Consider the following 27346-nt stretch of genomic DNA (forward strand, 5'->3'; position numbering starts at 1 on the left):
AGTTGATCCGTTAATTGGCGGGATTGTTAATTTTCAATTTTTGATTGAATATCTAAATCTGAAGTTTCATCTTCGTTAAGGTTTTAAACGTTTTCATTCTTTTCATCAGCATATCTTCCAGTAACATTTTCTTTCTCAAAGCAAGTGTTTACTTTAGTGACGTCAGAATTGACGTCAGCGTGGGCATCTCTTTTTTCTGGTGACAACAAAGAGAATTCGCGGTGATCTACAGGAATTTCATCACTACAAACTTCTGCACAATCTTCAATCATCCAAAGTTGGTGCCGTTTTATGGAAAGTTCATCGTGTATTTCAGTTTTTGCACGTTCATCTGATGTTGGTTCAGTTAACTTATCTCTTGGTCCAACATCATCAACTTCTCCTGCATCAAGTTCTTCTGTTTCAATTGGAGGAAGCTCATCCGTAATTGGTTCAGTCAAGTCGTCATTCGATTCAACATCATCAACTTCTCCTGCATCAAGTTCTTCTGTTTCAATTGGAGGACGCTCATCCGTAGCTGGTTCAGTTAACTTGTCTCCTGATTCAACATCATCAACTTCTCCTGCATCAAGTTCTTCTGTTTTAATTGGAGGACGCTCATCCGTAGCTGGTTCAGTTAACTTGTCTCCTGATTCAACATCATCAACTTCTCCTGCATCAAGTTCTTCTGTTTCAATTGGAGGACGCTCATCCGTAGCTGGTTCAGTTAACTTGTCTCCTGATTCAACATCATCAACTTCTCCTGCATCAAGTTCTTCTGTTTCAATTGGAGAACGCTCATCCGTAGCTGGTTCAGTTAACTTGTCTCCTGATTCAACATCATCAACTTCTCCTGCATCAAGTTCTTCTGTTTCAATTGGAGAACGCTCATCCGTAGCTGGTTCAGTTAACTTGTCTCCTGATTCAACATCATCAACTTCTGCTTTGTCAAGTTCTTCTGTTTCAATTGGAGGACGCTCATCTGTTATTGGTTCAGTCAACTCATCATTAGATTCAACATCATCAACTTCTGCTTTGTCAAGTTCTTCTGTTTCAATTGGAGGACGCTCGTCTGTTATTGGTTCATTCAACTCATCATTAGATTCAACATCATCAACTTCTGCTTTGTCAAGTTCTTCTGTTACAATCGGAGGACGCTCATCTGTAACTGGTTCAGTAGACTTGTCTCCTGAATCAACATCATCAACTTCTGCTTTGACAAGTTCTTCTGTTTCAATTGGAGGACGCTCGTCTGTTATTGGTTCAGTCAACTCATCATTAGATTCAACATCATCAACGTCTGCTTTGCCAAGTTCTTCTGTTACAATCGGAGGACGCTCATCTGTAACTGGTTCAGTTAACTTGTCTCCTGAATCAACATCATCAACTTCTGCTTTGTCAAGTTCTTCTGTTTCAATTGGAGGACGCTCGTCTGTTATTGGTTCAGTCAACTCATCATTAGATTCAACATCATCAACTTCTGCTTTGTCAAGTTCTTCTGTTTCAATTGGAAGACGCTCATCCGTAGCTGGTACAGTTAACTTGTCTCCTGATTCAACATCATCAACTTCTGCTTTGCCAAGTTCTTCTGTTACAATCGGAGGACGCTCATCTGTAACTGGTTCAGTAGACTTGTCTCCTGAATCAACATCATCAACTTCTCCTGCATCAAGTTGTTCTGTTTCAATTGGAAGACGCTCATCCGTAGCTGGTTCAGTTAACTTGTCTCCTGATTCAACATCATCAACTTCTCCTGCATCAAGTTCTTCTGTTTTAATTGGAGGACGCTCATCCGTAGCTGGTTCAGTTAACTTGTCTCCTGATTCAACATCATCAACTTCTGCTTTGTCAAGTTCTTCTGTTTCAATTGGAGGACGCTCATCTGTTATTGGTTCAGTCAACTCGTCATTCGATTCAACATCATCAACTTCTCCTGCATCAAGCTCTTCTGTTTCAATTGGTGGACGCTCATCCGTAACTGGTTCAGTTAACTTGTCTCCTGATTCAACATCATCAACTTCTGCTTTGCCAAGTTCTTCTGTTTCAATTGGAGGACGCTCATCTGTAACTGGTTCAGTTAACTTGTCTCCTGATTCAACATCATCAACTTCTGCTTTGTCAAGTTCTTCTGTTTCAATTGGAGAACGCTCATCTGTTATTGGTTCAGTCAACTCATCATTAGATTCAACATCATCGACTTCTGCTTTGCCAAGTTCTTCTGTTTCAATTGGAGGACGCTCATCCGTGACTGGTTCAGTTAGCTTGTCTCCTGATTCCACATAATCAACTTCTCCTTTATCAGGTTCTTCTGTTACAATCGGAGGACGCTCATCTGTAACTGGTTCAGTTGTCGACTTGCCGTCTGATTCAGCAATATCAATTTCTCCTTTGTCAAGTTCTTCTGTTTCAATCGGAGGACGCTCATCTGTAACTGGTTTAGTAGACTTGTCTCCTGAATCAACATCATCAACTTGTGCTTTGTCGAGAACTTCAGTTTCAATCGCAGTAAGCTCCTCAACGTTTTTATTTTCATCTGTGCTTGTTAACAAATCACCTTGTACAGTATCCACTTGAGTCTTCCTCAAAATAAGATTCGCACAACACAACTCGTCGAGCAATGAAACATTGGATTCGGTGTCTATTAAAGACATTTCCAATAAATTATCGCGCATTCCAAGAACTTTACCGATGTAACTTTTCTCAGAACACATTTCTTCCATCAAGGCGAGCTTTGCATCGGACCATTCATCAAGGGAATTGGAAAGTAAACCGAACAGAGAAATGCAGATAGCTTGCTTTGGCATTCGAGCGAAATCCGTTTTTAAAAGCTTTATTTTTGTCAAGGGTAATGATTCGCTATTGCCATAATCTACAAAACGGACTGTGATGTTAGGAGTAGTTGCCAGGATCTCAGCACGATACCAAGAGTCATCTTCAGAGAACTGGGCACAAACAGCGGCACCAGCAACAGGTTGTTGGAGTGAAAACTCGTTTCCGTTTAATGAACTGTAAAATGCTCCAAGTTTTTCCATTAGATCAAGTAAGTCATCTTCAGAATCGGACAGCTGACACCAAATGTTTGCAGGCGACTCAGCTGACACGAAGAACAGATTAAGCTCATCTCCAATATTCACATGTATGTTTACGAAAGATACGTCTGCACGAGGATTGTTTGAAACTGATATAGGTGCAGGTGGCAAAGATTTTACAGCAAATGCTTTTTCAATAAGAAGTTCACTCAATGATTGTTCTTCTTCGTCAAGAGTTCCGTATATTGCACAAGTAAAACCACCAAGTTTCTCTCTTCCTTTAACCACTAAAGACAGCAATCTAAGAAATCATAAAATATTTGTTACTTACACAACATTAATGGTCAATCTTCCTCTCTGTTTAAGCTAAATTACAGGGGGCGGTTACACGAAGCATGGATAGCGTTATCCATTGGATAGCAAAATTTTTCAAACTTATAAAAAAAGCGTTTATATTTTTCATACGACAAGGAAATTTTGTGATCTTCGAAACAATGTTTTATTTCAGAGATGACTCAGTTCAAATCTTATATTTTTTGCTTCTTAAAAGGTTACAGAAAAGTTTAAAAAATATTGCTATACAATAAATAACGCTATCCAGGCTTCGTGTAACCGGCCCAAGATGATTATTGCACAAACCTTTCCGATGTGAATTCTTCAAGCAACGTTACAGCATCGCCACTCCATTCATCATCCTTTGCTTCAATATCTTCCAACACACAAAAAGCTTGACAAGGTAAAACAAGGAACTCGTCTTTAAGAACAAGAATTCTTGATGTTGATAACACCTCTTCGTTACCATAATCCACGTAGCGAACACGTACACCTTAACATAAAATATTTTTTGCTTTGTTATAAAGATTTGAATGTTAACACGTTAGAAACTACTTAAAAAAATTCCTACACAAAAACCCTTTCATTGACAAACCTTCTGGTACAACTTCAACAATTTCAGCACGATACCACCCATCATCTTCAAGAAATTGACCACAACAAGGACGTCCGACGTCGTAATTGTGAGCAAGTAGTTCTTCGGGACCAAGGCTACCATATACTTCATCTAAGTGGTTCATAAGATCATTTAATTCCGTTTCATTGGTTGATAATTGACACCAAAGTTTCTTCGGTGATTCAATATGAGAACAAGTAACATTCTTTTTATCGTCGATATTGAATTCATATACAACAAAACATTGAATTTCGTGGATTTCTTTGTTATTTTCAATGAGTTTCGATACTGACACATTTTCATATTCCACAACACGACTCAAAATATCCTCAATATCACAATACAGCTTTACCAACACACCATTGTCATTATTTGTGGAAATTTTACAAAGTAACTCATTTTCCGAAAACATTTCAAGAAGTTTACCAGCAGTATTTTCACACCATACCCCGTCAACTGTCGATAGATCCAAAGAGCAACAAAAACAAAACTCGGGCAAATTACAAAATCTTTCATTTATCGGAGCAAGTTCATCAAACAAAAGCCATTCTTTATTACCATGGTCAACATAAAAAACACTGACATTCTCCCCATCAACTTCTAATATCTAAACACAGAAAGACGATATCATGAGTTAACAAACGATAAATCAAAGCTTTTGACTGTTTCCTAATGTCTACTGATAAAACCGACGTATTTTATGATCGAGTTTACATGACTAACGTTTACAGATCATACATTCACTTCACCTTTGCTCGGTACCAGGCCTCGTCTTCAGTAAAGCGAGCAAGGCAATAGTCTCCAACTTCGATTTCGTTCTTTGTCAATCGGATCTGAGGAGGATCGTTTGCTATATCGTCCATCAAAGTCTCCAAATCACTTAAACTACTACTTATTTGAAGTATCGCATCTTTAGCTGCGGTTGCGCTGACAATGTATACAGGTAACTCGTCTGCAGGTTTTAAAATCGGTTTCGGAATACATTGTTTTCCATTGCTTGGGGTCTCATGAGATTCTTTACGAGGGTTCAACAATTCGTTAATTGGTTGCCCGTCATCTACTAAGGTTACAAGCCAAAAGTTGTCGCAGAATTCAATAAAAGTAGCCATTAGTGGTTTACCCACAACGGCCGTGACGAAAATCAAGTTCTGTTCCTGGGACAAAGGTCCGCCCGAAAGTCGGCAAGGTACAGCTTGACAAGGCGACGATGACAGTTCAGCGGTTAGACGTCGTAGATCAGAAGTATCAACCACATCCGAGTTTCCGTGGTCAACGAATCGAACCGTTACCTTTTTATCGTCGACATCGACAGTAAGGATTTGAGCTCGGTACCAGACTCCATCTTCAGAAAACCGCGCACAGCAAAACATATTCTAAAGCATATAATTAGTTGATCAACAACAATCCAATGTTGAGCCTTCAGTATATAGTGGTTTTAAATTAGCTAAATCTCTATGATTTGATTGAAAAAGTCACGATAATCTTATAGAGACCATGAATTGCATGTATCACAAACTTAAAGCAAACGCTAAATAAACGAAGACGGGTCGACTAAAAAAATGGTGAAAATTTTTTTACCTCTTTCACATTGTCCAGTTTGTAGTTATCACCATCAGGCCAATAATTATAGATTTCGGCAAATCTCGCAAGGCGTTCGAGCTCAGTCTCCGCTGTCGCAAGCTGAACAAAGAACTCGCGTGGACTGACCACGTGACTGGTGAAGGCTTGGACAGTCGTTTTCTCAACCACAGGAAATGAGGATAAAGTAATTTGGGTTTCCTAATAAAATATTACGTGACAAAAATTGTTAACGTTCATAGTAAAACAAAACTTGTGAAAACGTGTGAAAACAACACTTAATCATTTCAACATAAGAAAACATGTGAAAACATGTGAAAACAACACATAATCATTTCAACATGTGAAAACAACACATCATCACTTCAACATGTGAAAACATGGGAAAACATGTGAAAACAACACATAATCATTTCAACATGTGAAAACATGTGAAAACAACACATCATCAATTCAACATGTGAAAACATGGGAAAACATGTGAAAACAACACATCATCACTTCAACATGTGAAAACATGGGAAAATATGTGAAAACAACACTTAATCATTTCAACAAGTTAGAAACCATTTCATTAATAATACAATACCTGAGAGGATTTCAGTTTTGAATCATTTTCACCATATCCATCAATGAACATATTGTTCAACAACAATCCCTCGTCATTCTTTAAAGTCACAACATGTTGACTGCCAACCACTTTTACAACGGTCATCGTTAAACGTTTGTCAGTAGTTTCACTCACAAATTTTCCCTTCAATTCATCATTCCAAGTCAGAGGGTGTTTCGTCTCCAGACTGCAGCACAAAGCTTGCGCAGGTAGTTCAAGAAAACTGGGATCTAGCGCCTTAATCCTAAAAAACACAGGCACATTATAAAATAAAGTACATAAAACAGATTAAAGTTACGACAAAGAAGTCGAACTCTAAAGTCTACCTTTGTTTGGGTATTGCTTCCTTATTCCCGTAGTCAACATAAACAACTTCAAAGGATTCGGGTCCAGACTCCTTTACAACTCTCGCACGATACCATTTATCGTTAACCGTATACTGAGCTGCGCATAAGGTACCTGGATGGATTTCTTCCAACTCTTTTTGGTCGCCATTAGTGCAGGATTTATGAAGGTCATCCACAACTATTTCAATACCGTAATCATGATTAGTTACAAAGATAAGCGACAATTATGATGAATTAACTACACTGAAAATTTTCAAAAAAAAACCAGCTTTATGACTAGTGATTTTAATAAATCAAAAAATGTTTCATAAATTTGTTTCATTTCTCCATAACTCCCATTTAACATAATTCTGTATAAACTGAAAAGTTAATTGACTTTTAACAAATTTGATAAGTCGAGTGTAAGCTGACATCCATCAACATATATTTTTATGAAGCAGTTTCGACGTTTGTTCAAAGTAAAAAGAGTTCAAATGATGGTATTAAAAGATCAAGATAATATTTTTGCATGCATTCATATACCAATATAAACCAAAATTTGTGTTCAAATTAAACACTAAACAGAAGTGTTAAGAGTTGTAAAAAAGATGCGTTAATCTTGTTAATCGAAAATACAACTTCCGCAAACAATATCTCTGTTGTTTTGGATTTCGGTGAGAGGAAGCAAGTCACGTAGCCAGACTGCAAATTTCTTACTGCTATGTAAATTTCAAATCAAGTAAATGGTTTGAACCCGGGAGTATCGTTGCATGTTTGTAAATGTAGATCGTCCATTTATTTTTTTTTACCTCTGAAGATGACTACCGCTAAGGTTGTCGAAACGTCAGTCAACAACAACAAAACAACAAAACAGTCCTTCTCAGGACTATACCAACCTGGACGATCTACATTTACAAACATGTAAATTTCAAATCATTATCATTATTCATTTCTTTAGAAACCTATCGGTTTTGCAGTGAGTGAACATCAAAAAATTTACATAACACGACCAAACCTGGGGGCTGACTACGCTACTGGGGGGGACAAGCACAAATTTTCCCCTGATCCCTAAAAATCTGGTGAAAATTTCATGTCTGACATGAAACATTTTCCAACTAATTGCTCTGCAATTTACAATAGTGCAAAGTTGCACTAAAAATTACCAACCTTTATTGATGTCATCTGAACTTGATGATTGCTGAACAAAAAATAATTGTGGTGTTTTAATCCACGTGACATACACGTCACAAAGCGTCCCAGTTTCCAACTCGAGCTCATAAAAATCATCTTGCTCAACATCGACCTCACTTTGCTTTCTCGACATGAGATTCTTACGTGCAAGCCACGTGTATATACTTTCAGATTTGTGTTCAAGTATTACTGAAAGTGGTTCCTCATCGCCCATCATTATTCTTGCTTTGAACTCCTTCTCCACCACGTATCTCACGAAAGAGTAATGCGCGCGTGGAGTCCACGAGTAATGGTGTCCGTTATCATCAATAGAAGCCATACAACATACCAAACCTCTCATTGGTGGAAAACGTGACAATTCGTCATTCAAATAACGAACTCTTTTTCCTATTTCAGATTCGGGGATGATTTCAGAATTACCGTAGTCGATGAACATAACTTCAATATCACCATCGTTTATATGTTTCGAGACAGAAGCTCGGTACCAGGTTTCATCCTCGGAATATAGAGCCGCAATGACATCATCTACTTGCAAAGGAGTGGATACTAAGTCAGGAGCGGTTTCCTGGTGGTATATATCGTACATCATGCCAGCTAATGTTTCTATATTGTTGTTAAACCGTGAGAGCTGACACACAAAGTTATCAAGAGACTCTGCACTCTCAACAAAAACATCTTCGACATCCTTCAAGCCCAGTTTCGGTAGTGATGAAAGTTTTAGGTTTCGTTGACCGCTAGCTTTTGTTGTTGAAGATTTTTTCACAAGTTCATCAAAGATTCTCACATTTTCTGTCCCACTTGTGTCAAATAAATCGACAATTAATGTCGTTTCGTCGCCATCTGAAAAAACAAAAAAAACACTCGATTGTAACAATGATAAATATATATAAAACTGTCGTCATTATTGCCATGCTCACCTAGTGACTTAACTTCTGCTATCAAATGTTTCTCTAGTACCAGGCCCTCGAACATTTCGCACTCGGACTCACTCCACGTTGTTTTCTCGGCACCATACAAACGGCATCTCACAGCTTGAACGGGTTTGCTGCAGAAGGCTGGGGCGAGAGTTTTTACGCTCGACAAATCAACAATTTTGCAATTTCCAAAATCGATGTAAAAAACGTTGATTTGGTTTGGCGAAGGATGTCAAGAATTTGAGATCGATACCAACCATTGTCAACTACAAATAAATAAAAAAATTTAATGATATTTGATCGAAAACTCCAGGTTTCAATCATTCACTATAAATACAGTAAGTGTACGTAGCAATAAAACACAAAAACTCACCAGGATATTTTGCCACACACGTCATTCCAACCACAGGATTCGTGATCATGTTATCTTCGGCCGTAAGATGAGAGTAAACGTCATCCAGTTCAGCCATAATTTTCTCTAAAATATCTTTATTTTCACCAGTTGAAGATAGAACAACATGGGACTTTCACAATGCGATCCACAAACATCCCACTGCGTACTTGGTTTCAAATGGTAAGCACTTGAAAACCTACATAAATAGAGGGAAGAGTGTTCAGTGAAAACCTTAAAGCTTGGCTTCTAAATCAAGACAATGATGAAGTTCTTACTTTTGATAGTTTTATCGCCTGGTTCATTTTCGACATTTTCTTTGCATTTAAACAATCTTTCACCATTCATGTCATGAACCTCAACTCCGTAAATATTGTTGTTCCGATTTAAAAGTTCAACCATCACCTCTAGATAATCATCAGCATCTTTTGCTTTCGTTATATTTGCAGTGGAACCGCTGACCAAGCTTGCTGTAAAGCCTTGCGCATTTAACTCGGCAAAACGAGGGAGCATGCGCTTTACCCTTGATTTGGGCAGTTTCTCAATATTACCGTAATCAATATAACGAACTTCGATAGATTGCTCGGAGACATTCGTAACAACAGCCCGGTAAAATCCATCAACCACAGTGAACATAGCACAACAAAAGTTGCCAATCTTTGGGTTAAGCAGCTCTTCATCACCATCGCTCAGAGGGCGGTAGTATTCCTCAATATTTTCCATTAGGTCATCCAACTGTGTTGAACTCTTTGCCAACTGACAGAAAAAATTCTGTGGTGTTGTGAAGGATGTGATATAGACATGCTCTTTGTTGCCTTTTGTTAAAGAAGGTTCCTTTACTTGAACTGGGGCTAAGTTGAATGAAAAAAAAAATAAAGTGATATAATTTGTAATAGAAATAATATAAAGTTTCCATTATTTCGTAAGAGCACAATGGTTATAAGACATTTCAAATAAACGACAATTTTTTTGAAAGCAAACATGTTTCGGCATACTTTATGCCATCTTCAGATCTTCAGTGCGAAGTGAAGAAATACAGAAAGTTTACATGATAATATGTTATTGTGTTAAAGCGAAAATATCGACTAGTTATGAATAACTATTTACAATTGAATGAGGTGTTATAAAATGTTTGTGTTAGGTTTTATCACAAAAAAAATTACAAAGAAAACGAAAAATATCTGATAAGGTAGTAATAGCTATTTACAGGTCAAAGATAGTGTTAAGATGTTGTATTTGTTTGTTGAGGTTGGGTTTACGATTCTTGATATAAAGGGTTTATAGGCGAGTGCGCGGTGTCTAAGATACGGAAACAAGATTGTGTTTAATTGTTTTTGCAGTGTGGTTACGAGTAGTGTCTGAATATGTTTGAGTTTTGTCCGTGGTTGTGCGTTCTTTAATCCGCGTGGAAAGATGGCGAGTGGTCTCCCAATGTATCTGGAATTACATCCAGCACAAGAAAATTCATAAACTACGTGGGATTTTAAATGGGAATAGGATCTTTGAAGTTAAAGTGATTTTGATTTTAAAAGATGAAAAGGCTATCGACAGTTTAGCCGTATTTGTTATCTGGTTCTTACGTCATTGTATGTGTGTACAGGAAATGTGTATTGTCATTGTGAATTAGTGTGAAGTGTAATGTTTTTAGTTGATCGTTTGTTTGTATTGTGAATAAGTCGTTTGTAAGGTGCCGGTAATTGCTGTGTTCTGTTCAGGGGGGTTTGTTCCAAGTTGGTATACCAACTTTCTAATGTAAGCCGTTGTCTATAGTCAGTACTGTAAGTAATGCATTTTGCCGAGTCCCAGTCAATGTTGTGCTTTGTGATTCGGTGATGTTCGGCAATGTGATTAGTTTTTACTAATTGACTTACTGAACACAAACTAGTAAGAAACAAAACAAACAAACATTGTAATTGACTTACTGAACACAAACTAGTAAGAAACAAACAAACAAACATTGTAAGGAACAAGTTGATCAACGATCTTCCAACTTCAAACTATGGTACGACAGGTGACGAACCAAAGTTTTATTTTATTATGTTTTATTTATTTTCTATAAACCTGTGAAATATTGATATAATATTGATCAATCTAATATCAAACGCGTTTGATATTTGACTCATCTGTCACGAATGACAAATGTTGTTCAAAACTTCCGCGCACACTAGGAAATTCTGTCGATCGCACTTCACACTAATTCACAATGACAATACACATTTCCTGTACACACAATACAATGACATAAGAACCAGATAACAAATACGGCTAACCTGTCGGTAGCCTTTTCATCTTTAAAATCAAAATCACTTTAGCTTCAAAGATCCTATTCCCATTCTTTTAAAATCCCACGTGGTTTATGAATTTTCTTGTGCTGGATGTAATTCCAGTTACATTGGGGAGACCACCCGCCATCTTTCCACGCGGATTAAAGAACGCACAACCACGGACAAAAACTCAAACATATTCAGACACTTACTCTCGTCACCACACTGCAAAACAAATTACACACAATCCTGTTTCCGTATCTTAGACACCGCTCACACTCCTTCGCCCTTAAATCAAGAAGCGTGAACCTAACCTCAACAAACAAATACAACATCTTAACACTATCTTTGACCTGTAAATAGCTATTACTACCTTATCAGATATTTTTCATTTTCTTTGTAATTTTTTTCTTTTGTGATAAAACCTAACACAAACATTTTATATCACCTCATTCAACTGTAAAAAATTATTCGTAACTAGTCGATATTTCCTCTTTATCACTATAACATATTATCATGTAAACTTCCTATATTTGTTCACTTCGCACTGAAGATGGCATAAAGTATGCCGAAACATGTTTGCTTTGAAAAAATTAGTCGTTTATTTGAAATGTCTAATAACATAAAGCTAGTCAAAGATATTGTACTTCAGATATTTAAGTACGATATGAAGCCTCAGAGTTCAATATAATTGGTCTCACATGTCATATTAGGCTTTCAGAAGCATATTGAACTCCGAATTGGTGAGTCAATGAAAAGAAAGAAAATTAAAAATAACAATAAGAAAAAGTAACAAGTGAAAAAAATACTATAAGTTCAGTTTACCACATGGTTTCTGCGAAAATAGCTTGGTTCCATCAGCCGAAAAAAGCTCGATGTTGTAAACGTTCTCCTTGATTTCTTTCACAATTTTAGCATCAAATTCCTTCTCCAATACGGAATCTTTAAAAGACGAAGCATCAATACCAGAAGGAACATCCATTCTTGCATGAAAACCTTGCGCTGGAAGAACTGTGAAATCGTCTAACAAACACTTCACTCTAGACAAAGGTAATGTCTCCGTGTTTCCGTAGTCAAGGTAGCATAGACGAACGTCATTTCCGGAATGATTTATAACTGTTGCTCGATACCAACCATCGTCTTCAGTAAACATTGCACAACAAGATTCACCTATCTACATACAAAAAAAATAACTGAGTTAAACATTTCGTTGCAACATTTTGTGTAAAAAATTGTTGATTATGTAGCAGTACTTGTGGCTCTGAATATTTTTCATCGCTTTCATTCAGTGGCCTGTAATGTTCTTCTATTTCATTCATCAAATCATCCAATTGAACGGAACTTCCTGTTGCTTGACAGAAGAAATCTTGTGAATTTATGGCAAACGTTACATACACGGGAATTTTCTTTCTAACTTGAAGTTTTGTAATCTTTACTTTGCATGGTTTCTTTGAAGTTTTATCTAACGAAAGAAACATAGTTGAATAACACGATTGTTTTGAGCATATGTGTTACAGTATGACAATCTTCCAAGAACATGTAAACATCTGTACACATCAATGGTAAACATGCATTCAAATTTTGCCTACCTTCTTTTGATTGATCTTCAAACAACAACTTTCATTTGCATCGGCCAATTGAACGCAGCACCTTCCAATATCGTCTTGTTTAACAATCGTTGCTCTGAGTTCTCTGTCGACAACACAGTTTTCAAAGTCTGGCGCGCTGCCACAATTTGAAAACAACAAAGTTGCGTTGAAAGCCTGTTCTGGAAGGTGAACGAAGGAGCTGTCGAGACATTTAAGACGTGAAAATGGCAGTTCCTCGGTGTTTCCGTAATCAACATAACGTACAACAACAGCGTCGGATAAAACATTAGTGATAACAGCACGATAAAATCCATCATCAACAGTGAACTGTGCGCAACAAGTGTTTCCAATTTTCGGATTAGTAAATCTTTCTTGGTCTTCGTTTAAATCGCGATAGTACGTTTCCATGTTGTTCATTATATCGTCAAGTTGAGAAGCAGTGTTTGTAAATTTACAGTAGAAATCTCGCGGATCGTTCACGTAAGTGACGTACACAGAAACATCGCTGCCAATGAAGGGTTTAGCGGGTGCAATCTTAAGAACTTCCTTCGAAACAATTTCTGCTGGAATTCAAAGACGATTTCAAATATTTCGAAACAACAGCACACAAACTTATTCAAACACATGATGTCAAAACTTCACTCACTCAACTAGAAAAAATTGACTATGCCCAAAACCATGTCAGATAAAATGGCGTTTAAGGTAGTATGCAATTTAAGAAAAATTCCCTTTAGTTGTAGCCTGTGAGTTTAAAAGTTTTTGATATAACTACAAAATGTGACACAACACAAGAAAGGCACTAAATTAATAATTCCAATGAAATACCGAACAATAAAAAAACACCGCACAAAACATATTTACCTTTCCCGGCCGCTTCTTTTCCATCATTTTCAATAAACAAGTTCATTATCTCGTTGATTACAACTGTTTCTCTCTCGGTGTTCAAAATCAAAACCAGATATTTGCTATTATCTGTAAGATTCTCAATACGACAGACGAGTTCTTTACCGTCGACAAGGTCGTGAAACTGCTCGACATATTTGCTCTTATTCCTCTTCGACGATGAAATATTCACAAGGCCACATTCAATTGCTTGGACAGGTAATTGTAAAAACTCTTGACTCAGCACGGCTATACTGTATAAAACAAGAACATTTAGAAATAAGCAATGAACTTTTACAAATAAATATTAGCATGTGAAATTTGGATACAATGGTTGTAACCTTTTTAAAGTCAACACTTCACAGTTCCCATAATCTACGTATTGAACTTTGAAGCGTTTATTGGTTAATTTCTGTAGAATCCTCCCACGATACCACATTTGATCTTTACTGAAACGCGCACAACAAGGAGAACCTGAATAAATAATGTCAAACAAACAGTTAAAGAAGAAAGATGTTTTGATAAAACAAGACCAAAATTCATCGCTGCTTGCCTTCTTTCAATAAATCTAAGTCAGTACTTTTAGGTGGATTAACATCGCAATAATCTTGAAGATTAGTCATGAGATTTTCCATTTCCGTAGCAGAATCCGTAAGATGGCACCAAAATGTGTCGAGATTTTCAACATGAGTGACTTCAACATCTTCATAGCCAGGAATTTCAATGGTAGGAAATTGATAACCTGTGATGTTTGTTCCCACAGTTACAACAAATTGTCCAATATTTGAGACAGCATAACCTTAAAGAAAACCAAAACAAAGTATTAAAATTATAGTTTTATAGAAAATAACAACAGATTCATGGATCTCATTACAACATGAAATGAGATGGATGAGGGAATGATACTGGACAATAGATGGGAATTGATGGTTACATTTATGAAAGAGAAAGCTTTTGAATACTTGTAGGGTGGTGATATATAGCTACGTAAGTTGGTGAGGTAACAGGGAAACTCTTTACTGGGAAATTGTAGCAATTACTCATAAAAGTTTGTAAATGAAAGAAAATAGTTTTTGAGTAGGAGATTTTGAAGGAGAGTTTGTTGCTTTACCTGGAGTAAATTTTGTATAATATAGGTGGTGATGTGTGATGGTGTATGGTGGGTAGGTGATGGTGGTGTATAGGGTAGATGATGGTATATTAGTGTAGATGGTGATGTATGGGGGTAGCTGACGGTATGGTGGGTAGGATGATGGTGGGTATGGTGGGTAGGGATGGTGGTGTATAGGGGTAGATGATGATATATTAGTGTAGATGGTGATGTATGGGGGTAGCTGACGGTGTATGGTGGGTAGGTGATGGTGATGTATGGGGGTAGCTGACGGTGTATGGTGGGTAGGTGATGGTGGTGTATAGGGGTAGATGATGGTATATTAGTGTAGATGGTGATTATGGGGTAGGTGACAGTGTATGGTGGGTATCTGATGGTATATTGATGACGTTGGTGAAGGTATATGAGGGTAGATGCTGGTATGTGGCAGGAGGTGATGGTGGTGTATACCAGTAGATGATGGTATATTAGTGTAGATAGTGGTGATGTATGTGGAAAGGTGCTGGTATATGGAAGTAGATTATGGTAAATTGGTATAGTTGGTAAAGGTATAGAGGGAGGTGCTGGTGTATGGGAGTAGGATGTGGTGGTGTATGTGGGAAGGTGTTGGATATATTGGTGTAAATGGTGGTTGTGTATTGGTGTAGGTAATGGTCTACGGAGATCTGTTTTAAGTAAAATAAAAATAAAAACATTTTCCATTCAATAAAATCACTACCTTTCTGAATAAATTCTTTATTTATGCTATAACACTCTTCACCAATGGTCTGCATCAAAGCTACACCATAATGTTGACTGTCATTGTGAGATATAACTTCAATCATCATCTCTTTATCAACAACCACTTCTTGTAACTTTGTAATTGCCTCATCAGACCATGACACGCCAGCCTCTAGGTTTTATACCGTACAATGAACAAGGAATTACTTGCTGTAGTAAGGTGAGAAACTGAGCTTTTATTTCCTTGATTCTGGATTTAGATAGTCTTTCCATGTTGCCATAATCAAAGTTGTCTTCTAAAATACGATTTAAATTATACAGCTTTGTAATTATACAGCTAATTACAGATCTAAAAGCTGTATAATTCAAGTTGTCTTCTAAAATACGATTTTGTGAAGTTACCAACTTATTTTTGCCAGTTGCAAACACATATATCAATGTAATGACACTTCACTATGCTTCAAACAGTTCTAAGCGATTGCCAGCTGATGATGTCTTGTTTGGTTTATACAATTGAAAAACCAACAAAGTTGAAAAACCGATAAAGTTGAAAAACCAATATAATATTGCACAGGATTTGCTTCGATCTCGAGTCTCTTCTTTACCTGAGCGAGCGTTGGATGCTCGGGCCATTCAACAAGTAGTTGCTCTAATCTCGTCTTAAAGCGTAGAAGTATCAGTACAACTTTTGCAGTTTCCTTTAAATTGCTGTCGTGGTAAATATCGTATTCTTCACCTCTGTAAAAAATGATAAATCTCAGCCTCAAAAAGACGAATATTAGGCATGCTATGTGATACGTGCAACGCTTTACCTTATCTCGAACAAAGAACTTATGAACTGATGCTATAATTTAAAGTAATAAACGTGATTGACAACTCAAGCTAATAAAACATAAAAAAGGGGTCTTGCACTAATCACCTTAATTTTAGCTCCTTCTTCATGGCTGGACAAATATCTCATCAACATCGAGCTCATAATGAGATGACTGGGAGAACTATCGTCCCGTGAATCACCATCTGTATAATACAAAAACTTTGCTAAATTTAATGTATTCGTCCCTTTGAAGACAGTCTCTTCTCTAGGCTAAAGTATAAACCGTACAAAACAAGGAAATATCCTTCTTGTACAAACCGGATAAATCAGCAAGTGGGACCACTTCAGAAGAAATGTTATAACGGTGAAACACGATTTCAAACGCATCTCTTTCTTCATCCACCTTCAGATAATCTTTGTTATTAAAGGTTGAAAACACATCGCATACATTGGGAGCACAACATAATATGAACTGATGCATATTACAGAACTGTGTTAGGTCTAAAACACCAATATCGCTCTTCTTCTCGATTGTATTCATCGCGCTGCCATGTGAAAGTTCTTGTTTTTCCGCTGACTCAAGTTCTTTGAAATCATCATCAAATCTTGTAAATATTTCTTCGATATCTTTCTGATTTAGCTTAACTTCGGACAACTCGTCCTCACAACGCGTTTGCATTTTAAACTTGCATAAGCTTTCATTTTCGACTTCTTCAAGTCTTCTTTCTTCCTCGCGTTTCAACCGAAAAGTTTGGTAATATTTCACAATGATGTTCAGAAATTGAATGTCATCCGTTGTCGTGTAACCTTGTAAATAGACTTTTCGTCTCAACATACGCAGGACGAGCAACCAAATTCTACAAAAACAGATAATGTAATCACACGACATCAATATTCGAATAAGTATTACATAAAAGATGAAGGTAAGTTCTTTTTATAAGTAAACAAAGTTCAGATTCAAAAGAAAATTACCTGCACTTAAACATTTCACAATATTCTTCGTTATTGACAAAAGGAGACGAATAATTTTTGAACAGAGCTAAACAAAGATTAACACATTTGAAAGTAAGCAAGGCAATTAGTACAGATAATTAAAATAATGAAAATCTGAGCTTTTAAACCTTCTATGCCAGGGATACTTTTTCGCTCAACAAGGCAGAGACCGTCGATGAAGTTGAACGATGCGAAAACGAGAATGGAAGAACAAGTGAAAGCATTTCGTTAGGAAAGCAAATCTGTAAAATAATATTGTTTCGATATGAGTTGAGATTCAAATTATGAATGCTTCGGCGTTTGACAAAAATGTGACGACATAATTATTACCTTGAAATCTTTAAAGCCCTTTCCGTATTTGGCCCATTTTACAGCATTTTGTACAGTCGACAAGACAATGTCTGTTCCTTTAAGAATCTGAGAAGGATATAACGAAGTATGTAAAAACATATTGATCCTTGTGTATCAAGATGACAAAATAAATGAAACAATCTAGTCTTTGTAACATTCTTGTAGTATAATACAACATAGAGCAACTCAACTCTCCTGATTTTGCGCAAAAATAGAGCAACTCAACTCTCTTGATTTTGCGAGATTTTTGTACCCCTTCATCATGATCCAATACGCCAACGGGACGAAGCAACGTTGATTGAAGCATTCCCAGCTCAATCCAGCAAAGACGCACAGAAAATTGTCTCATGTACGTACGGTTCGAATCTGAAAAAATCACGAAGATAAAAATATCTTAATGCTCCCATAATTTGTTCATTTGAAAGAACGAGTGAATAGCGATAAGCTATAAAACTAATTAGCTAAATAAAAGGAAAATTCACACTAAATTCACTTACCTTTATTGAAATTTTTAAAATCTGCCATTTGAATTAAGCCAATACCAAGAAGTGATAAACATTTTTCAAGATTACCTCGACCTACGAGTTTCATTTCCAGTTGAGAAAATTTTTCTTTGATCTTCGATACGCATTCCACTATTATTTGTTTATCTTCGTTCGATAATGTTCCAGCGCATGAAATGTTAAGCAATTTTGTGCATTCTTTGATCATTGAAACATTGAAGTAGCCGAACAAATGCAATAAAGATCGATTTCAATTCAGTTTGACTAAAAGAAGAAAAGCACATTAGCAACTAAAAACATACCTTAACATTGAAAAACTTATAACTTTTTCTCTCACCAATGCACGAGCTTCATATGCGGAAAGTAATTTTGATTAATCCAAAGAAATGAAACAAAGTAGCGATATTCATCAAACTTCTTCTTCACATTCATTAAACTCGAGAAACCGTTTTCATTACTAATCGAACAGTATTCACTTCTCGCGTTGCAACGTAAAAATTGAAACGTTTTAGTAAAGACGAGGAGTGAAAAGGAAGAGCATTCTGTGAAAGTACAAAACACAGTTGAACGTTTCACATATTACGATGAGAAACTAAACAAAGTCTTTATTACGTACCTTGTGTCCAACATATCCTAATTCTGCCTCATCACAAATGCTGAGCATATTTTTGATCTACAGTAGATGATAGATGATACCACTTCAAGACTACAGTCAATTTGCCATTAAATTGTTAGAAACTTTATGTTATTTTGTGAAAAGACTAATCACGTGAGTTTTGTTTTTGGAGATGAAAATTATAACGATGTTCATACGTAGCTTATAAGCGTATTTCCTTTGTTATGAAAAATAAAGCAAAAATATCAATCTGAGAGCGTGAGTAAATTAGAAAACTTCGAAGAAACGTTTCCTTGTTTCCGAAAAAATAGGAGAAAAGCTGCAATAACTGTTGCAATGTTTGGGTGGAATCAAAATGATGCAGTTTAATATCTGGATGACAATAAAGGCTACAAAAATGTCAGGCTTTTACATACTGAATAGTACCGTTCCATATGAAGAAGACTCGAGACACGAATTCAAAGGACACAGGAATTTAGCTGTAGAAGAATTACCGCCTTGGTGTTATGTTACTGGCACAGACAAGCGATCTAGGAGAGCTGTTTCTAGGTTCAATTCCATTTCACTATAAATTACCGATTATTCAATAAAAATTCTCAATTTCAGGCAGCCCTGACATTGTTTGTTTGAGGATTTGATTAAACAATAGTCGTGATTTCGTATAGGGCCATAAATGCATTTCTGAATACTGGAAATGGTGGTACTGTGTACCTGGGTATAGTTGATGATGGTGTAGTGAAGGGGATAAGACTTTCTCAATATCAGGTACACAACTCTTCAGTGATTACACCAACATCTCATCAACGTAAATGTGAACACATGTAAATTCTATCTAGAAAGATCACATTTTGGTTTCAATGAATGATCTTATGAGCAGATATGAACCAAAGGTTGACTCAGGAAGATATAATGTGAGTTTTTGACTGGACAACTATACAGGGATGAATGCAATTTTTCTTTTTGCCTCTTTGTGTCCTTGTTGCTTGTAATGTAAGGTCAAATGATATTTACACAAAATTATTGCAGGTGGAGTTTGTGCCTGTAATAGATAAAAGAAAAGCAGACATTCAACTAAAACAAGATTCCTCCAGCAACAAGTACATATAGAACCCTTGATAATTAGTGGGAAAGAACTTACGATAATTCAGATGTCAATCATATTCCAAATTTCAGAACAGACCATTCTAGATTGAGGCCTCATTTGCTACTGAACACCTGAATACTGCTGGTGTGATAAGGATGCTATGGCACAATATTCTCTGGTAGGTTGTTAGGAAACTTAAGTGAACCTTTTATGAACAGCATACAAAGTCCAAGTTATCCAGAAATGTTTGAACTTGTGTATAATGCAAGCACATCATTAGAGATATGCCATAATGACAATCCATTATTAAAGTAAATGGTTTGAACTCCTCATTTGACTCTGAAGATGACTACCGCTAAGGTTGTCGAAATGTCAGTCAACAACAACAAAAACAATCCTCTCAGGACTATACTAACCTGGACGATCTACATCTACAAACAAATGCCATTATTATTATGACTTTATTGCAGGTTATGTATAGTGGAATAGAGTGGAATTGTGTCATTGCATAAATAACAAGAGAATGCCAGGCACATGTTTTTCTAAATACAACATTTTACAATTTTAGGGCATTGAGCAACCTCTATATGTCATTGAGGTTACAGTTCATCCCTACCCAAGTAAACTTGTTGAGATTTGGGACAATGCGTACCATCTGGACATACACCCAGTTCATGAAGATGAAGAAGGCAATTGCTATTTTCGTAGGCAAGCAAGTCTCATACAGGTGCACATCCTCAAAATGCTTACAAGAAACTATGCACAAAAGTAGTTTTAGAAATCATCATTCACCCATCTGTAACATGCAAAACGACCTCTGCTTAAACATAAAACTTGGTGAACTTTCATTAATTGACCATCTTGCTTTCAATAGTACAAGCATTACGATATATATGAACAAACTAAAGAAGAAGTGAGACAGTTTTATGAAGAGATCATTAGCAAGTATGTAATTATTTGAATGTTTTATGCAGTGCGGTGTTTTGAAATTAATGAAGATATGATCTTCGCACTTTGCTGGACAATTTAAGCAATCGTCTCAGGACCGAAAATAATCATTAGCCGGTGAAGTCATCATTGACATGAAGTCAATGCAGGTTCACAGTTGATAAGCGTACCCGTGAATGAATATATGAATATTTATGGAATCGAAGATATATTTATTTTTGTTATCGTTTCAGACCCGGAAAAAATTCTTCGGTCCTGAGATGAAACAACCTTTGTGCAAATTTTCAGGTCCTGAGACGACAAGCTAAATTTCCAGCAAAAAGTGAAGATTATCTTCATTTAATTTCAAAACACCGCATGCATAAACATTCATATGACATTCATTTCAACGAGACAACATGAGCCCAACAATATTGACCTGCTCACACTGTGTGACTTCATAGCTCAGTAGGTCAGAGCACTGCACCAAACCAGAGGTCATGGGTTCAATCCCTGCTGAGTCACCTGATTTTTTCAGGTCCTGAGACGATTAAGCTAAATTGTCCAGCAAAGTGCGAAGATCATATCTTCATTTAATATGTAATTATTCATTGGCCTTCAAGATAAATTTGGTTTTGACCTGTGCATTTCTTTCCCTCATTTAAATCCAATTTAAACATATTTGTTAGGTTGAAGATGAAGTTCGCCTGGCAAAGCACTTCATGTGAATTTAACTTGAAGAAAAATTGAGAAACATGAAATAATTTTTCTTCAGATTCTTCCACAAGAAATGTCTACAAACATTGCACGCAACAATCAAGGAATTCCATCCCACTTAAACACTTCTTATTTAACATTAAAGTTGTTATAAATTATTATGATGCTCGAGTTATTGTCAAAATTCTGTGAAACTTCATCAACATTCATCTGGGTTTTAAGAAAGTGAAGACATGTTACTTTGAAGGAAAGATTGCCAACCCTTTATTTTTTGCCAGGCAAAAGTTGTATATCCTGCTTTTAGTAGTGAACAGTTAAAGAAGTGTGATGCAGTGGATGTGATTTTAAATCTTTTGATAGTAAGATCGTGTGATGCAGTGGATTTGATTAAGATCTTTAAGGTATTGCCAGTACACAGAAGGCCTTCTCAAGGATTTAATGTGTAATAGTGAGGGCATCTGCAGCTATTTCTCGCTGTGTTGAGTCTGAAGATCACTTAGTTTCTTCTTTAAGATGGACAAACCAGACAAAACAATGTTTTCAGGACGTAAGGAACCACAACTCTGAATACAAATACAAACATCTTGGACAAAGTGACTTTGATGTCCGGCAATGATAGCTATCTATGGAGTAACATGACAAAGCCACTTGACCAAAATTTCACTATGTACTTGCTTTATACATAAAATACCTGACAAACAAACTGATTCATTTACAAGCCTCAAAACTCATGCTTCACTATAAACTGGATGACTGGCTTAAAGAATCAATTGATTATTGAAAATTTACCTCAACGTTAAAGAAGAATTTGTCCGGCCTTCCTGTTGGATCAAACGGCTTGGCCTGGAAATTAAATCATTTTATTAACTTCTGAAACATGCATTCGTAAATTTTCAATGCTGTATGGTTTTGAAATATTGTAATTGTTCCTTTTACATACATTCATCCTCTTCCAACAGCGAATATTCACTTTTCGGCCTGCAAATTTAATGGTTTCCATCATTTCAGAACTAAGATTGACATAATCAGTGATATGTTTGTAAATGTAGATCGTCCAGGTTGGTATAGTCCTGAGAAGGACTGTTTTTGTTGTTGTTGACTGACGTTTCGACAACCTTAGCGGTAGTCATCTTGAGAGTCAAATGACAAAAGCAGTCATTCTCAGGACTATACCAACCTGGACGATCTACATTTACAAACGTAACGATACTCCCAGGTTCAAACCATTTACTTTATAATCAGTGATAGTAAAAGTAACATTACAAGATCCCATACCGCACAAACATTTATTTGATTACATGGAAATGAAGAAAGTGCAAATGAAAACAATATTGTACAAAACCTACAAAAATACAATAATATTATGTACCATTCCTCGACTTTGGGATAAGTTGTGCGTCTGAGAGCATTGTCAGGATCATACTCAAATGCAACACCAGCTGTAGGATTCCATTTGCATGCTCTTTTGCAAACCCCTAAAGATCAATAAAATATGGCTATCAAAGACGATATGTTTGAAGAAGACAGAAGCAGATGAACATAATACAGCATACCTTCTTGGCAAAGGCATGTAACTTTAGTTCCTGTTCAAGAAAAAATATTATTTAAAGGACTGCAAAAAATGTTAAGGGGTAGGATTTCACAAAACTCGAGCACAGGTTGAGTGTTCACAGCCAATATTTGTATAAAGACATGAAGACAGCGACAGCAAAAACATACAATTTTTTTTCTCAAATTTAATTTGTAAGGTTGGTCACATGGTGTAAGGTTGGTCATATGATGTAAGGTTGGTCATATGGTGTAAAGGTGATTGCTAGATAGTATACTTCAAAATAAGATTTCCGCTGGGAGACTGGTGCGAGTTTTGCAATATCTTCGGAAAAAGAAACGAGAGCATCACGAATAACGAACAAAGATAGAGCGATAAACCCTGTGTAAACCTATTATCAATGAGAATAGTTTAGTGTAGGAGTTTTATTGTGATGAAGTTGTTGGTATTTGATTGAATCATCATCATCATCATCATGCAGTCAGTCGTAAGCGACGAGGACTGTTCTATGGTTGGATTGAAGCTCTCCAGGCCGGTCTGTTATCAGCCAGTTGCTTCCAGGTTGTCACGTTGATGTCTCTCCTCTTTAGATTTCGTTTCATGACATCTTTGAGTCTGAGTCGAGGTCGGCCTTGGTTTCGTTTCCTTCTACTAGTTGACTGTACAATAGCTGGCGTGGTAAACGAGATCTCTCCATACGATGGACATGACCAATCCATCTTAAATTCTTTTGAATCAGCATGTCAGCCATGTGTGGCAGGTCAGTCAGACGGAGAATCTTAGCATTTGCGATCTTGTCCCGCCATGATATCTTCAGAATGTCCCGCAGTTGTCTCATCATATACGCACTCAGTTTCTTCACTTGAAGCCTGTAGATTGTCCATGCCTCTGCTCCATAAAGTGTTGTCAGCACCACCGCCTGATAGACCTTGGCTTTAACTCTGGTCGAGACATGCTTATTTTGCCATAGCCGATCGTTTAGTTGACTGAACGCTGCACTCGCCCTTCCCATTCTGTTCCTCAGCTCCTTTTCAATCTTAGCATTGCTGGAGATTGTACTACCCAGGTAGTTGAAGTCTGTGGTCTGGACAAGAGGCTGTCCGTCTATGGTGATTGCACAGGGTTTTGGGGGAGGGAGTAGAAGCTTTACTGGCTGGTAGAGGCACTCAGTCTTTTTGATGTTTATCTTGAGGCTAAACATAGCGGCAGCTTGTGCAAATTGTCCACCAATGCCTGCATCTCTGCTGCACTGTGCAACCAGAGCACAGTCGTCTGCAAAAGCATATCTCTGACAAGCTGACGTGTTGTGCGTGTCTTAGCTTTGAAGTGTGAGGCGTTGAATAGGTTCCCATCATGTCTAGTCTGGATGTAGATACCTTCCCTTGTGTCCTCGAAGGCAACCTCCAGCATGGCAGCCAGGTAGAATGAGAACAGTGTCGGAGCCAGCACACACCCTTGCTTTACACCTGTTGAGACAGCGAATCCCTCAGAGCAGTCGCTCCCACGAGTGACTTTAGCTTGCATTCCTTCGTGAAACGCTTTCACGAGATTGATAATCTTATCCGTACAGCCAAACTTTTCAGTACTGCCCACAAGCCGCCTCTAGGGACAGTGTCAAAGGCCTTAGTAAAGTCTATGAAAACTGCATAGAGGGCATGTTCTGTTCAGTGCATTTCTCCTGAACCTGTCGTAGGCTGAATATCATATCCATGGTACTCCGCCCACTCCGAAATCCACTCTGGGTCTCAGGAATTACTCTGGGACTTATCATTTCGTTCAGACGATTGAGGAGTATTCGAGCCATCACCTTCCCAGCGATTGAGTAGAGAAATGCCGCGATAGTTGCCGCACTCTTTACGACTGCCTTTCTTGAATATAGGGACTATATTCGCGTCCTTCAATCTTGTGGAATCTTCTCTCCTATCCAGATATCTCCGATCACATCTAGCAGCCTCTCTTTGAGTGTTGTACCACCATACTTCCATACTTCTGCAGGTATCCCACAACATCCAGGAGCTTTGCTTTCCTTAGTTGCTGCGATCGCCTTCAGAAGTTCGTCCATCTTTGGGGGCTCATCCAGTACGTGGACTGTTGGACGTTGGGTGATGCTCGCAAGAGAAGCACTATCCACGTTTCCAGGCAGATTTAACAACTGGTCGAAGTGCTGAGCAAATCTTTCCAGTATCTTCTTGTTGTCTGTCAACACAGTCTCTCCATCAAGAGCGAGCAGTTGGGCAGTACCTCTCTTTGTGGGCCATATACTTCTCTAAGACCTCCATAGAAGGACTTCATGTCGTTTTCTGCTGCGGCGTGCTGCAGTTCCTCTGCTGGTCTCCCACCACTGAGACTTCTTCTGTCGGGTGTACTTCTGTAGTTTGCTGCGTGCTGATGCAAGGTTTGCCCTGGTAGACCTGGTGTTTACAGTCAGCTGTCTTGCTTTTGCCTGGTTCCTCTCCTCTAATAGTCTGTTTAGCTCCTCGTCTGTTTCGTCAAACCAGTCCTGGTGCTTGCGTTTCGGTTTGCCTAGGATTTCTTTTGCTGTATTAAATACTGTATCCCTTAACGTCTCCCACTTCCCTACAACATCCGAGTCTCCTGTTGTGCTCTCCTGTAGTGATGTTGTCATACTTCTCTGAAAGTCTTTGCGCACATTGTCACACTTCAGTCTGGCCACGTTGAGATTGTACCTGTGCTGTCCTCCAGTTTTCTTGACTTGTTTCCTTAGTGAGAAGGCGATTTTGGACAGCACCATGTTATGATCTGTGTTGCAATCAGCCCTCTAAATGCTCTGGTGTTGACTATGTCCCTCTGGTCTCTCTGCCTAGTGATCACGTAGTCGATGAGGTGCCAGTGCTTAGACCTCAGGTGCATCCATGTCGTCTTGTGGGTGTGCTTATGCTTGAAAACAGTGTTGGTTATCACCAGACCATATTCAGAGCACAAGGCTAGGAGGAGTTCTCCATTGGTGTTGCACTTGCCCACGCCATAATGTCCCAATACTCCAGGCCAGTTTTCCACTTCATCTCCAACTCTGGCATTTAAGTCTCCGGCTATAATGAGCTTATCGGTGCTGGGCACTTCTCTGATAGTTTCCCTCAACTTCTGATAGAAATCTTCCTTTATCTCATCAGGGTTAGTCATGGTCGGGGCGTAGACACTAACAAAAGTAGCCCACACCGTCCCCTGCAGAGGAAGGCGTAGAGTGATTATTCTGTCGCTTACAGCTACCGGTTCTTGTTCCAACTTCTGGGCAATTTGGTTTCTTATAGCAAAACCAACTCCAGCCTCTCTTTTCTCCCTCTCCTCTCTTCCACTCCAGAAAAAGGTGTATCCTTGGTCAACCAAGCTGCCACTTAGAGCCAGCCGGGTTTCACTCAGTGCTGCCACGTCGATGCTGTACCTTGACAACTCCCTTGCTGCTAGCGCTGTTTGCCTTTCCGGTCGTTTAGATCCAGGTCGATCAAGCAGCGTCCTCACGTTCCATCCTGCGAGTCTCAGATGTTTCTTGATGTCCTCCTTGCGGTCCACCTTGCGTCCTAGCTTACTTCTCACTGGTCGCCGGAGCGGGAGCGGACCAGCGCGAACCTTGGTAACCCGGGCGACGTTCGAGCCGGTATCATGTCTAGCTTCCTTATTCATTTCCATAGAACTGCATGCAAAATGTTAAGTGGCACTGGCTTTTGCATTACCAGGACACTCTCTCGGTGGGGCACTGCTGTTCTCCAGCGGGCAAGAACAAGTCAGGACGTGCTGGCAACAATACTCCACTGCAGGGACTGCCAATCCAGTTGTCGTTGACTGAACATGGTTGCCTTTACGGGGTCCCATCTCCGTAGTGAGTTGTTTGAGGTTCACCTTCCTTTAGCCTTTAGTCTTAGCAAAGACCTTTCCCACAAGGCAGTGGGGGTTTGCTGGAAGCAGGTGTCAGATGGTCACAAGACTCCATAGTGCCTGTGGCTTTTAGACAGTTGTTGTTTTGTATTGTCAGGGTGTCTGACCACCTTCCATCGCCATAGGCAATGGTGAGCCAGATTAGTCGCCGACTTTTCGACCATGACACAGGTGGTACTCGCTAACATGGTAGAGTCATCGGCCTTCATTGCCGGAAGGTCTTCATGCACTTGGGTGAGATGACACCCGCCTACACCTGGAGAATCCAGAGTGCAGCCCGCTCACATAGTTTCGCCGTCCAGCCGAGGACGTTACCGGGGGATGGCCGTTGCCGTGCACAAGCAACTACTTGGAGCCATATGTGAGCT

General features: G+C 38.2%; 3 protein-coding genes and 1 long non-coding RNA gene across 5 annotated transcripts; 1 reads left to right on the forward strand and 3 right to left on the reverse strand.

The window, feature by feature from the left end:
- Positions 1 to 83: 83 nt before the first annotated feature.
- Positions 84 to 16194, reverse strand: LOC124445555. The gene is given in 21 exon segments (XM_046996279.1): positions 84 to 3309; positions 3648 to 3834; positions 3937 to 4564; positions 4707 to 5330; positions 5536 to 5736; positions 6125 to 6389; positions 6472 to 6670; positions 7639 to 8502; positions 8580 to 8801; positions 8804 to 8842; positions 8950 to 9100; positions 9229 to 9818; positions 12057 to 12405; positions 12485 to 12693; positions 12817 to 13383; positions 13682 to 13956; positions 14044 to 14176; positions 14256 to 14501; positions 15532 to 15686; positions 15688 to 15829; positions 16139 to 16194. Coding segments are annotated over 21 exon segments (9300 nt in total). The 5' UTR covers positions 16167 to 16194.
- An 18-nt stretch (positions 16195 to 16212) lies between these two features.
- Positions 16213 to 18053, reverse strand: LOC124445582. Of its 2 annotated transcripts, XM_046996323.1 has the most exons (6): positions 17671 to 18053; positions 17469 to 17582; positions 17320 to 17386; positions 16666 to 17204; positions 16453 to 16550; positions 16213 to 16271 (listed from the first exon to the last, which is right to left on the reverse strand). In XM_046996323.1, exons 3-6 carry the CDS (start codon positions 17331 to 17333, stop codon positions 16266 to 16268), a joined length of 657 nt encoding a protein of 218 aa, XP_046852279.1. In that variant the 5' UTR covers positions 17334 to 17386; positions 17469 to 17582; positions 17671 to 18053; the 3' UTR covers positions 16213 to 16265. The 2 variants fall into 2 exon arrangements, with proteins under 2 accessions (XP_046852279.1, XP_046852269.1); XM_046996313.1 differs by lacking the exon at positions 16213 to 16271 and having other exon boundaries at positions 16399 to 16550.
- A 141-nt stretch (positions 18054 to 18194) lies between these two features.
- On the reverse strand, positions 18195 to 18894 carry LOC124445591. Its single transcript, XR_006948198.1, has 3 exons — positions 18811 to 18894; positions 18532 to 18736; positions 18195 to 18458 (listed from the first exon to the last, which is right to left on the reverse strand). It is a non-coding gene; the product is annotated as an uncharacterized LOC124445591 (long non-coding RNA).
- A 97-nt stretch (positions 18895 to 18991) lies between these two features.
- Positions 18992 to 21696, forward strand: LOC124445652. The gene is given in 9 exon segments (XM_046996400.1): positions 18992 to 19359; positions 19476 to 19575; positions 19647 to 19721; positions 19837 to 19907; positions 19984 to 20020; positions 20022 to 20072; positions 20463 to 20621; positions 20769 to 20839; positions 21511 to 21696. Coding segments are annotated over 9 exon segments (819 nt in total). The 5' UTR covers positions 18992 to 19165; the 3' UTR covers positions 21572 to 21696.
- Positions 21697 to 27346: the final 5650 nt, after the last annotated feature.

Source organism: Xenia sp. Carnegie-2017, unplaced genomic scaffold (genome assembly GCF_021976095.1).
Source record: "Xenia sp. Carnegie-2017 unplaced genomic scaffold, XeniaSp_v1 HiC_scaffold_100, whole genome shotgun sequence".
NCBI classification, from domain to species: domain Eukaryota; kingdom Metazoa; phylum Cnidaria; class Anthozoa; order Malacalcyonacea; family Xeniidae; genus Xenia; species Xenia sp. Carnegie-2017.

Bases quoted from the DNA above. Each gene is read 5' to 3' on its own strand.
- LOC124445582 (XM_046996313.1), bottom strand. The intron at 16,551-16,665 runs GTTTGTACAAGA...TGTATTATACAG, and splicing joins CCCACTTGCTGATTTATCCG to ATGGTGATTCACGGGACGAT.